Raw genomic sequence first — 12,862 nt, forward strand, 5'->3', positions numbered from 1 at the left:
AAAAGGAATGGAATATGTAAGTTATATTTTGTCATCTTAAAAAGCATGGATGATGTGGCCTTTTGGGGGAGGTGGGGGGGCCAATGATGATGAAACAGCGGCAGTTGTGATGTCGTCATCAAAATATGGAGAAAGTGCACGTCACCGATTCTTGACTTGCGATTAATCGCTCCAATTAAATGAGAGCGAGAGAGATGGAGAGAGAGAACCAGAGAGCCGTTGCGGGGCGTTCACGGACCGCAACAAGGGTGGGACGGAAGAAATCTTAATAAGAAAAAAATAATGAAAAAACCCAACCCACTTCCTATGAAATGTTACTCAACATGGGAGGGGGGAAATCATCTGCAGCTGCTCTTTAGGGGCAAAAGGGGTGGGGGCGCAAAAAATAAGAGAAACGCAGAGCTGTCAAAAAAGAAACCGTGCGTAGAGTGGGGAGGGGGGCGTCATGTCAGCGGCTAAAAGGGGGGGGCACAAAATGGTGGTTACAAACCTCCACCACAGTAGTAAAAAGTAAGGGGAGGGGGGATTTTTTTTTAGCTAGCCCGAAAAGGTTAGCTTGCTCGCCGGATATAGTGAAGCGAGGTTTTTCACCGTGGGAGGGGGGTTAGGAGGTAAAGAGGGGAAAGGGGGTCCTGGAAGACAAACACGGGCGCTCGCGTGTGCGCGTGTACGTGTGCGTGCCGCTTACTTCCCGAGCTCCTCGTACAGCTGGTACTCGTCAGTGAAGCGGGTGGACGTCGCGGTGGTCGCCATGGTCGGTGCCGGGCCTCGGGGGAAGGGGAGGGGTGTGCGAAGGCGGCGGCTGGCTGGCTGGCAGGTAGATTCTCCGGGCTTTTTTTCCGAAGCGAGAGGTGCGTAGTAGCCTAGCCGACAAGAGCCGAGTGACAGGCGGACAAGTCTGAAGAACAGTGCCCAGCCAGCGAGAGAGCGCGCGCACGAGGAGGGGGGAGGAGCTACAGAGGGAGAGGAAGAGTGTGACGCGGGTGGCGCGTGCTGGACGAGCGGGCGGGGAAGATCTCGCGATACTTTTCGAAGTGAGCGCGACGTAGATGAAAATCAGGCGTTATGTCTTTTTTTTGCCTTATTAATGCTGATAGGTGATTCTCTTTTATACTTTACTTACACCACAAATTTTACTTGATAATAAAAAGGGACAAGAAACTGGAAATATATTCAGCTTTGTTGTCAAACATGCATACCTGTCAACCTCCAGGGCTCCATGCCCTTACAAACTGTCGTATTTTCCCTTACAAAATACAAAATAATCTTACACCATATTTTTTTTCCAAACGTGTTCATTTATTTAGTTTAATATGTTATATTGTACATGTGTTTCGTTATATTATAAATATAGTTAATTAACATTTTATTGTGAGATCCTGAATTGCTGGACAATGAATGAGGTTTATTATAAAAAAAGTTCAAAATTAGGTAGCTTAGACGTTTACTGTAGAAGGAAAAAATACATGCAAATATAGTTAAGTAGAATAATACCTTTTCTTATTCAAATTATGAATTCATTGTCTGCATCAGTAGCCTAGATGGTAAGGCGCCCGCTTTGAGACTGGGAGGTTCGGGTTCGCGCCCCGGCCGAGTCATTCCTAAGACTTAAAAAGTGGTCGGCGGCGCCCTCTCTTGGCTGCGGCTGCATCGGGTCAGATGCAATCGACATTTCGTTCTGTGTACATTGTTACACAGAATGACAATACAAGGAAATTATTATTATTATTATTATTATTAAATTACTGTTGATAATATACTGATTAAAGGGATCACCACAAACCTGCCTTTTTTTTCTTAACTTCTTTATACAACATAATATTTTGTAATATAATGCATCAAAGCAAGTGAGCGGTTTGAGAGCCAACTCTCAGTTCGAATCCCGGCTCGTCCGTGTTACATGTCGAAGTGTCCTTGGGTAAGACACTGAACCCCTAATACCCCCAATAAGCAGGTTAGCGCCTCACATGGCTGCAAGGCCGCTATTGGGAAATGTGGAGCACATTGTAAAGCGCTTTGGGAAGTCATTGACTTAAAAAGCGCTATATAAATGCAGATCATTTCATTTCATTTTTCTATAATGAGTTGTGCCGAAAAAGCCGGTTCTCTAAAACGAGACGGACTTCCTTTCACTACACAACTACCACGGAATGATGCATGATGGTAAATCCCCAGGCGGCATACGCATGCGCACAGTAGCATCAAACTGCTCGCTTCATTTGCAATAAAAAACACCATACAGAGATAGAGGCTACCGCGGCGAACTCGTTTGACTTGATTGATTTGCTGTTTCGTGATAGTCGGTGTATACCGGATGGTACCCATTATTGACAAATTTGCGTTTTTCCATACAGATTTTGTTGTACGTCGTACAGGTCTTAAAATGCGTAATAAACGTACTTTGTACGGCAAAAACGTACAGGTTGACAGGTATGGTTATATATATTTTTTGCCTTATTAATGCTGATACTTGATTCTATTTTATATTTTCTTTACTTACACCACAAATGTTACTTGATGATAAAAAGAAACAAGAAACTGGAAATAGATTCAGCTTTATTGTCAAATATGCTATATGCACAACATAGAGTACAAATGAAATATTCTCTTTCCCGCGAGCAAACATGCAATAAATCAGGCATAATAGAAATAACAGATAGCAGCAAGATAAAAAAAGATACATTTAAAAGTACATTAGATATCGATTAAAATAAATGTGTAAATCATAGTCAGTATTTAAATAGAACAGTTTCGTATTGATTTGGCAGAAGGCAGAGGGGTGAAAGTGGGCAGGGAAGGGTGAGAGTTCAGAGTCACGACAGCCTGATGGAAGAAGCTGTCCTTGAGCCTGCTTGCTCTTGCTCTGAGAATATGCAGTCTTTTCCCTAATCTTGCCTATGTGCATAAGTTTTATTTCCCTACCCCTATTTTTTAAACTGTCACAGAAATTGTAAATATTTTGATAAAATTCTTCATATTCTATAATGTCAGTAGAATAACAAAAGTGTCATACATTACGGATTCATTAAGCAACAAATAAAAGTCGTTAATTTGTGGAATAGTTATGACATGGGATAAAATTTGAGATAATATCTTGCTATCATATAAAAAGAGATGTAATAATACTGTTTTGCCCCTGGCTTTCCCAATCGCCTCCGGTTCCCTAACTTGCTTCCGATCCCAGACCACACTTCGTTCTACTGTCGCAGCTACCCGACTTGTTCCGATCCACGACCATGCTTCGTTCTCCTGTCCCGGCTACCCAACTTGCTCCGATCCAAGATCACGCTCTGCTCTCCGGCCCCGGGTGTCTGCCTCGCCACCTGTCACTGGCCCCGAGGGCTTCCTGTTCCACCTACCCAGCGAGCACCAGATCGCTGTTTTTTCCTCTCTCCATGATCCCCCCGATCCCTTAATAAAGTGTTGTGTGAAACGGCTCGAATTTGGGTCCACTGTTCTGGTCCTGACAGATTTCCATGGTTACCAGTAGCAGGAGAAGCCTCCTGTCTCAGATACAGCATCTTCATCATCTGGTCGCCGTTGTTTTCCAATGTAAAAATCATGCCACTCTTTCGAAATGAACTTAATCGAGGCATTGACAAGCAGCGGCGTGTGTGTGAGACAATACTGATATCAACTCCTAAATCCCTGGGGAAAAACTCTTTCGTTTAGAAATTTAGAGTATCGGTACAGAGACAAATCACACACATGCAAATTCCTGCTTACATGCTTTAACGGTCTCATGCATATTGACTGTTTTCTCTGGGATATTTCTATTCTAATTTATTTTCTGGCCCCACGATCCAAAAGCCACAGTTGTATCCATCCATATATAGGGCAAGTCTTCTGGCAAGCCAAATACTGTATTTAGTACACCTTGTAAACACAAAGGACGAAGCGATTGAGCACACTTTTGAAGTGTGTGTAAATATACATCATTGATATTTGTGAGTGACATGAATGAACTTATATTATTTCATGTAAAAAATTAAATGAACAAATGACGTTTTTTTGCGTGATTGTATTGCTCGTGTACGCCATTGTTAACCTATCAATAGAAAAAAGAAATCCACGATGCACCCAAGACACAAACTTCAGGTCGAATTAAAGTGGCTCGGGATTAAAGTCAAGTCAAGTCATTTTTATTTGTATAAACAAGTTTGATCTTAAAATAAGAGAGAATACGCTTAATGGACAGTACAATTATGTTAATCCCAAAATAAGTCATAGGTATCTTAAAAATTGGAAAAAATACACTTCAGATATGCAAAATATTGTACAAAAAGTTAAAACTTAAAACTGTTAAAACTGTTTTGTTTTTACATTTTGGGGACAGTGTTTTTGTGCTCGGGCTATATGTTATGTTTTCTTCTGTCTTGTTACAATAGTAGTAATGTATATCCATCCATCCATCCATCATCTGCACCGCTTATCCGCAGTAGGGTCGTAGCGGTGCTGGAGCCCATCCCAGCTGTCTTCGGGCAGTGGGCAGGGGACACCCTGAACTGGTTGCCAGCCAGTCACAGGGCATAAAGAGACATACAACTCACTCGCTCATTCACACCTAGGGACAATTTGGACAGACCAATTAACCTGACATACATGTTTTTGGAATGTGGGAGGAAAGCCATGCAGGCACAGGGAGAACATGAAAGCTCCACACGGGGAGGCTGCGGTAGCTGGACTAAACCTCTGCACCGTGGGGCTGCGCGCTGACACCCAGTCACCGTGCCACCCAGTAATGTATATATCATATATTAATATTTTTAGTGTTCATTTTATATATATATATATATATATATATATATATATATACTATGTTTAATATCAACTATTTCTACTTCTTCTTGCTTAATTTGAACAAGCTAAAAATGCTTCATATAACTTATTTAGATTAAAAGCAATTAATTCCCCTTTTTATATGTCCTTTAACATCAATCAATTCTGCAAAAGTAGCATTCTTTTACTCGGCCTACTCAAATGTGTTGCTGAGTCAGCATTTTGCCAGTAACAGAACAAGTAAGAAAATTAGATAAACACACACACACACACCGCATGGATCAATACAAATCAATACAGGTCTTGCTCTGAACATGCTCGGCCTTTTCCGAGTCACTGCCTTTGCTTTTGCATGTGGTCGTACGTGTCAATGAGCGTGTTATGGGCCAGCTAGCTAGCAATAGCAACACACTAAGCGACTGCAGCACAGTTAGCGCACTTGCTAAATGTTTAATGTGGCGTGAGTGGCAGGCCATCGTGGGAGGACATGGCTTCCAGAAAGCTGGGGTATTTATTTTAGTCCGGTTGGTAAATATTAGGGACTTGCAATGCTTATTGTAAGTCATGATAGTCATTTGATAATTATTTTGGGACATAATGGTTCTCCCCAGATAATCTCACACGTCCCTACCTGTCAATGCTGAGATCTGGCTCATCTTTGAGGAGCGGGATAACGTTTTACACCCCAAAAAACGGCAACCAAATGATGAAGGTGCTGTATCTGGTCAGATAAGGAGGCCTCTCCTGCTACTGGTAACCATGAAAACCAACGTAATCCGTTTCATACGGTGGAGCAATTCCTCGGCTAAAAACCAGCCTGGAAAGGGATGGGCGCCGCCAGGATGTACTTGCCTAAGACACACCACAGGACGTGATGCCCCTAGGACTCTTGCGGTTAAGGGATACGTGAATCTATACCAATAGTATTGGCTGCCTTTTATTGGCCGGAACCTAGAACAAAAGGAATAGTAAATTGTTGTTACAATACTAAGAAAAATATGCTGGGATTTTTTTGTTATGTATTTAAAAATATCAGTCAGATGATCAGATGAACTTTTCCTTTCAATTTTGTGGTTAAATACATTTTTTCTTAAATATGAATACAAATTTTGGATATTCCTTTTATAGATGGTCATACTGGTTACAAAAGATATTGTGGAATCCATCTTGCCAGAAAAAAATAGGAAGTGTTGCTAATTTGAAATATTAAATTTACAAGTTCTTTTAAGAAATTTGATCTGTTTTTTCCAGTATACTCAAAATAGTCTCATCTAGCATTTATTTAAATATTTATTTTTTTCATGTTGGTAGAAAATATTTCTTAAAACAGGAAAAACTTTTTGACATCCGCTAATTAACAGTTGAGCTGGTTTTTAAGGATGATTTTTATTTTATTTGAGAATCAAGGAATTATCGGCTACTCCGTGTTACATGCTGAAGTGTCCTTGGGCAAGACACTGACTCTAATGCCCCCAATAAGCAGGTCGGTGCCTTGCATGGCTGCATGGCCGCTATTGGTGTGTGTGTGTGTGTGTGTGTGTGGGTAAGTGTGAAGCACATTGACTTGAAAAGCGCTATATAAATGCAGACCATTTACCATTTATTTGTTTCCGGCTTTTAGACAGTGTATCTTGTTTTTCTAGCTGCATTATTACTGGTTATTGTAGTTAAGCATTTTCCTAAACTCGTTGGAAAATATTTCTTAAAATGATTTAAGTTATATCCCATCCACTAAATATCTGTTTAGCTAATGTTAAGTCAAGTCAAGTCACACAGCACCCAAGGAGTCCCAACGGGCTGCACAGACCACAGACTATTGCAAACTGCAGACTATTATGATCCCTTGATCTAAAACCTACATGAGGGCAAGGATAATCTCAAATACCTCAATACGAGGAAAACGAAGAAACCTTGAGAAGGGACCGCACATGAGGTAATCCCCCGTCCAGGATGACCAGGCTGTGATGGATGTTGCAATAACAAATAATACACAGATATTGTAAACATGAAATATGGGTCATTCATAAGCTATAGAATAGAAGTGTGTTTTAAGCCTAGATTTAAACAGTTCAACTGAGGTTGCATGTAAAATTTCATTTCACAGCACCGGGGCCTGAATGGAGAACGCTCTTGAACCTGCAGTGGACTTGCAGGTTATGGAACCCATCCATCCATTATCTGCACCGCTTATCCTCAGTAGGGTCAGGGGGTGCTGGATCCCATCCCAGCTATCTTCGGGCAGTGGGTAGGGGACACCCTGAACTGGTTTTCAGCCAGTCGCATCGCACACAGAGACCGACAATCCACTCGCTTATTCACAATATAGGGACAATTTACACCGGCCAATTAACCTGACATGCATGTTTTTTGGAATGTGGGAGAAAACCGGAGTGCCAGGAGGAAACCCATGCAAGCACGGGGAGAACATGCAAACTCCACACATGAAGGTTCAATCTCATGACCTCAGAACTGTGCCGCACATGTGCTAACCACCGCGCTGCCGTGCTGCTACCTACTTTTACGAATTTTTCTACACTTGAAATAATTTGTATTGTCTCATTTTAGCATTATTGTTTATTATTTTATTATTATTTTTCCCTCATCTAAGTAGAACATTTTTCTTTAAATGAGCAAAATATCTGTTAGATACGTTTTGCTCATTGCTGGGATGATTTTTTATTTTATTTGTGAATCAAGAAGAAATATTCAAGTCAATTCACATTTATTAATTTTGTTATATATCTTGAAATATATTTAAAAAAAAAATTATATATATGTATATATACATACGGCGGCACAGTGGTTAGCCCGTGTGCGGCACAGTTCTAAGGTCTTGGGTTCAAATCCAGCTACCAACCTTCCTGTACGGAGTTTGCAGGTTCTCCCCGTGCTTGCGTGCCCGGTTTCCTCCCACATTACAAAAACATGCATGTCAGGTTAATTGACCGATCCAAATTGTCCCTAGGTATGAAGGAGCGCGCGAATTGTCTGTCCCTGTGTGCCCTGTGACTGCCTGGCAACCAGTTCAGGGTGTCCCCTGCCCACTGCCCGGAGATGGCTGGGATGGGCTCCAGCACAACCGCGACCCTACTGAGGATAAGCGGTACAGATAATCGATGGATGGATGGATATATATATATCTATATATATATATATATATATTATACTCAAAATGAGAACAAAATTTCTGCCAAATGGGTAAAGAATTAATTGTTTTACAGCGTAGTTGCTAATTACAGTTCCATTGTACATACAAAACAACAAAAGTTACTGAATCTGCTTTTTCTTTTCAGAGAACTTTGGGTTCCTCCATCCAACGGCGAAGTGTGTGGTAGTGACGAGCTAACAAAGGGCCGAGGAGTCGAGAATTATGTAATGGCGTGCGGAGGCTGAGGAGGTGGAGGAAGAGGAGGCGAGGCAGCAGGGTTCGCACGTAGGAAAAAGGAGGGCAGCAGCGGGGCCAGGCGGCCTACGTTTTCCAAGCGTGCTCATTTGTCTTTGCGGATCCACCACTTCATCATATTTTTTCCACTGTGCTCCAATGCTGACAGCTTTAAAAAAATCTGCATTTTTTTGCGCTTTTCAGAGTGCTGAGCAAACAGAGGATGTTGGCATACTGAGTTCAAAGATGGAGGCAAAGTAGGAAAAATGAACGCTACTTTAGGGAAATAAATTCTTACCCCATTGGCAAGAAATTGTCATGGCCGGGGAAGCAGAACAAGGATTTCTAGAATTCATCAAAATCAAAGCTACTCAACAACAGGCTTGACAATGAATCCCTGCAACATCGTGTAAAAACCCTAACAAGATCTAAATGGACAAAACATTCAAGGAAAGGATGCCGGATATGCTGGAATAAAAGCTAACCTGTACGAAAAAAACGTGAAATAAGACCACATGCCCACTGGTTTTAACTGAACAAAACACAAAAGTGAGAGGAGGCAAGGAATATAATTTTGGATCAAAAAACTACATAATGTTCCAACACCAACCAACAGAATAAAATATAAAAGGGACCCAGAGAAATTCCTACAATTGAAAGAAAACCATAAGTGAATGCGATGACGACGAAAGCATAAAATACATCCATTCATCTATTATCTGCAACGCTTACCCTCAGTAGGGTTGCAGGGGAGCTGGAGCCCATCTCAGCTGTTCTCAAGCAGTTGGCAGGGGACAGACAACTCACTCGCTCATTCACACCTAGGACAATCTGGACCGGCCAATTAACCTGATATGAATGTCTTTGGAATGTGGGAGGAAACCCAAGCAGGCATGGGGAGGACATGCAAACTCCACACGGGAAATCCAAATGTCCTGTCAGATTAGCAACTATTTCGTTATCAGCCAGTTTTCACACATTGGGTTACCTTGGGTCTAAATGTTTTGTGTGGTACCTAGAGGAAGATGCCATGAGAAGCTTCTACAACTTAGCTGGAATTGAACCCTGAACCTACGCAACATGGGGCCGTGCCACCCCAGCATTGAATATAATCAATGCTATACATGCTGTGACTGAACAAAAAGCTAAAGTAAGAAAACTCAAGATTTGTTGGAAAACTATCTCCAACTGGATAAAAAAAAAAAGAAAACACAAACTTACTCTGCCTGAACAAAATATGAAAAAAGAAATGCATGTAATAGGGATAGCTTTTTTAATTTAATTAAAAATAAAAAGAAAATAGGCCAAATTTTCCGAGATTGGGGTAAAGATTTATTTTTGTTTGAAGTGCAAGTCAACGACTTGCGGAATAAGAGTGATGGTTTTGTTTACCTATCCCGTCCTCATTAGGGTGCCCTCTGCGACCGCCTATCGATAAATCTACGGAGCTGTCCGTGGTGCTGAAGTGGCGAGCATTGCGTAACGCACCCTTTCACCATATTGTCTTACAGATATAATATCCACTATCTATCTATCCATCTCATTCTCTCTTTCTTTCCTCCCTCTCTCTCTCTCTCTCTCTCTCTCTCTCTCGAAAAAGAACATCTTAAGCAAAGGTAAGCACATTTATGTACGAGCCGTATAAAATGAGCAAAAGTAACACGCCCCCTCCCCAAAAAGGATTGCTTGATGAATCACATAAATCCTCCCGTGTGTTTGTGTCGTCCATGTCTATTCTTAGCCACAAGAGGAGGCGTCGAAACGAACAACAAAGTGATCTTTGCGGCGTCATGATCAACAGATTTTCAAATCATTCCACCTTTTTGTCTGCCTTAAAAAACGAAATTTAATATGGTGACTAATCGCAGTGACCAGGATGGGAGTGACGTCACATGACGCGGACGATAGGGTGGACGGGGTCACGGGGGGGGGGGGGGGGGTGTTTGAGTCATGGCACACTTGCTTCTATTTTTCTTTCTTTTTTTCAAGATGAACTACTTTGAGGATGTAACGAGAACATGATGCGATACGGGGATGATGTTGAAAACATCCAAATATTCTTTAAATAGCATCGACACCAAATATCATATCGATTAAGAATGTCAAGTGTAGCCTATATATTTGCTTTCCTATTACAGTACAGACCGTTCTTAGATGGGGTCACCAAGTTAGATTGACATAGTGTGGGATAAAAACCTATGCTAATTACAACACTGGACATCTGTAAAATTCGCGTGTATGATTTAATATTTTTAATAATTTGAGAAAGAGAAAACATTTGATTCACTTTGGTGTGAAAAGATGCTGAGACTTGAGCGGGTTAGTGGAGTAGCGGGTGGATGCAGAGGGGGGGGAGATGGCGATGGCAGATTAAAAAGAGAAAGAATGAGGGAGGATTGAAGAGAAATAAAGAGCGGGGGGGAGAGAAAAAAGGAGAGAGAAATGAGGAGAGAGGGAAAGAAAAGGAGAAAGAGAAGAGCCAGAGAGAGAGAGGAGAGAGAAGAGAAAAAGGGAAGAGAAAAAAAGAGACACCTTGAGAAAGAGGCATAGGAAGAGAGAAAAAAGCAAGAAATGGAGGAGACAGCAAAAGAGAAAAGAGGAAGAAAGAAGGAGTGAAAGAAAAAGCAAGAGAAAAAGAGGAAAATGGAAGAGAAAGAGAGAAAAATACACTGGGAGAAATAGAGAAAAGAAGGGAGAAAGAAAGACAGAAAGAGACAGAATGAAAAAGCAATGAGAAAGAGGGAGGGAGTAAGAGAGCAAAAGAAAAAGAGCGAGTTAATAGGCAAGAAAAAAAAAGAAATGAATACAGCTACAGTTGTTTTGTAGGTGGCTTTGCCGAGCTTCGGCGCCGTCAAGTGGACATATTAGAAACTGCAGCCCTTTTTTCTCGCGCTTTGCTCAGGGTTGTCTCGCTGGTCGGATTAAAACCCTTGGCAGACCTGATCCAGCCCGCGGGTACATGTTTGGCTACCCTGTAAGAGAAAAGTAGTAATACTTTTGGAGAGCAGGCCCTCGTATTATCAAAGGCGAGGTCATCATTCAAATTCTATGTTTCCAAGTGATTTTGATACTGTCATTAAAGAAAAAACACACCAAAAAAACCCCACAAGCGGCACGGTGCAGCAGTGGTTAGCGCGTGCGTAGCACAGTTCTGAGGTCATGGGTTCAAATCCAGCTACCAGCCTTCCTGAGAGGAGTTTGCATGTTCTCCCCGTGCTTGCTTGGGTTTCCTCCCACATTCCAAAAACATGAACGTCAGGTGAAATGGCCGGTCCAAATTGTCCCTAGGAGTAAATGAGCAAGCGTATTGTCTGTGCCTATGTGCCCTGCGATTGGCTGCCAACCAGTTCAGGGTGTCCCCTGCCCACTGCCGAGAGACAGCTGGGATGGGCTCCAGCACCCCCGGGACCCTACTGAGGATAAGCGGTGCAGATAATGGATGGAATAAAAAAACACATTTAATCTAAATATATTTACATTAACAAGTTGATTTAGCCACGAATAATATCATTTTCATCATATACATGCTTCCAAAATGAAGAAATCTAAAAATAATGGGATGCATACTCACTTCCTCTCGCTTGATTCTGTCCCAGTAGTATGCCTTTGAATGGCAGTCACAACTGCAATATATATATATATATATATATATACATTCATAACGAGGTTGCTGTGACCGATTGACTACAGAAAAATAAATTTGATTTAAAAAAAAAACTCTTTTAGGGAATGATTTACAATGAACAGCGAGCTTTTGCTGACCTCCAGTGGATTTTCTGCTGAAGTTCCATTTATGATGAAAAACGAACATTTTGGACACCAATCGGGGGACGAGGGTCCAGAATGTCTCTTAAAAAACTGAAAATGTTGAGACCAGACCGGAAATGTGGCGTGCAATGTCAAATTCTCTCATCAGGGAGGACAAACAATCCGACAGATGCAACATTAATACTTTCTCTCGCTTGGCTGCAAACCAGCGGGGGCAAAATTAATCCACTTTTTTTTTTATATCCAGAGAAATTTATTTCCTGTTGCGGTGTCATTATTTCAGGGAACTTCCATCCAGGAAGCAATACTTTATTCATAAAAGTAATTTTTGGGGGCTCTTAAAAGACGTGGCCTTTCTTTTGTTTTTTTAAATGAAGGATTATTTGTATTATTTTAAAATATGATGCATGTGCAATTGAATAGTTAAATAGTTCAGATACAAAATAAACAATACATTACTTTTGTTTTCCTGGCAATTCATTTTCTATGAAGGATCATTTTTATCGATTCAGGGTTTTAGTTTAAGTTAAATTATTTTTGTGTTTTATATTCGAAATTAAATTCTCCATACAAATTTGAGTTTTATAGATCTGTGGCTAAAAGGTTAAAAAAAATAATGTGTTTGAGATTTGCATTCATTCTAAAAATGATATTTTGTAAACGAGAGCCACAGACAGACAGAGAGCGAGAGAGCAAGAGCAAGAGAGAGAGCGCGAGAGCACGAGAGAGAAAGGAAAAGAGATAAAGCGAGAGCAAGACAAAGAAAAAACAGAGAGAGATGGGGAGTTCACAATTGCATTAAGTTAACAAAAAAATAATAATACTGTGCTTATACTGTAGTTATTTGAGACAATCTTTTCCAGATAATACCGATACTCAACTTATTAATACCAAATAACAGATAGATAGATAGATAGATAGATAGATAGATAC

General features: G+C 41.0%; 1 protein-coding gene and 1 long non-coding RNA gene across 7 annotated transcripts in view; both read right to left on the reverse strand.

Annotated features, from left to right (window-relative positions):
• The window catches only part of LOC148347264 (calcium/calmodulin-dependent protein kinase type II subunit gamma-like), a 54,076-nt gene extending 53,115 nt beyond the window's left edge, over positions 1–961 (reverse strand). For 4 of the 6 annotated variants that reach the window (XM_088324032.1, XM_088324029.1, XM_088324030.1 and 1 more), the window contains exon 1: positions 689–960. In XM_088324032.1, the coding sequence (XP_088180158.1) occupies positions 689–753 (65 nt within the window). In that variant the 5' untranslated portion in view covers positions 754–960. Of the gene's footprint in view, positions 1–688 lie in introns of all 6 variants that reach the window. The other 2 variants (XM_088324031.1, XM_088324028.1) reach the window with 1 other exon arrangement.
• Positions 962–1,543: 582 nt separating this feature from the next.
• Positions 1,544–12,862, reverse strand: part of LOC148347266 (uncharacterized) — a 346,298-nt gene continuing 334,979 nt past the window's right edge. The window contains exon 5 of the long non-coding RNA XR_015847923.1: positions 1,544–1,678. This is a non-coding gene — a long non-coding RNA (uncharacterized LOC148347266). The remainder of the gene's footprint in view (positions 1,679–12,862) is intronic.

The sequence above is a fragment of the Urocampus carinirostris genome, chromosome 19 (assembly GCF_059441175.1).
Source record: "Urocampus carinirostris isolate Australia breed hairy pipefish chromosome 19, RoL_Ucar_1.0, whole genome shotgun sequence".
Lineage (NCBI taxonomy): Eukaryota > Metazoa > Chordata > Actinopteri > Syngnathiformes > Syngnathidae > Urocampus > Urocampus carinirostris.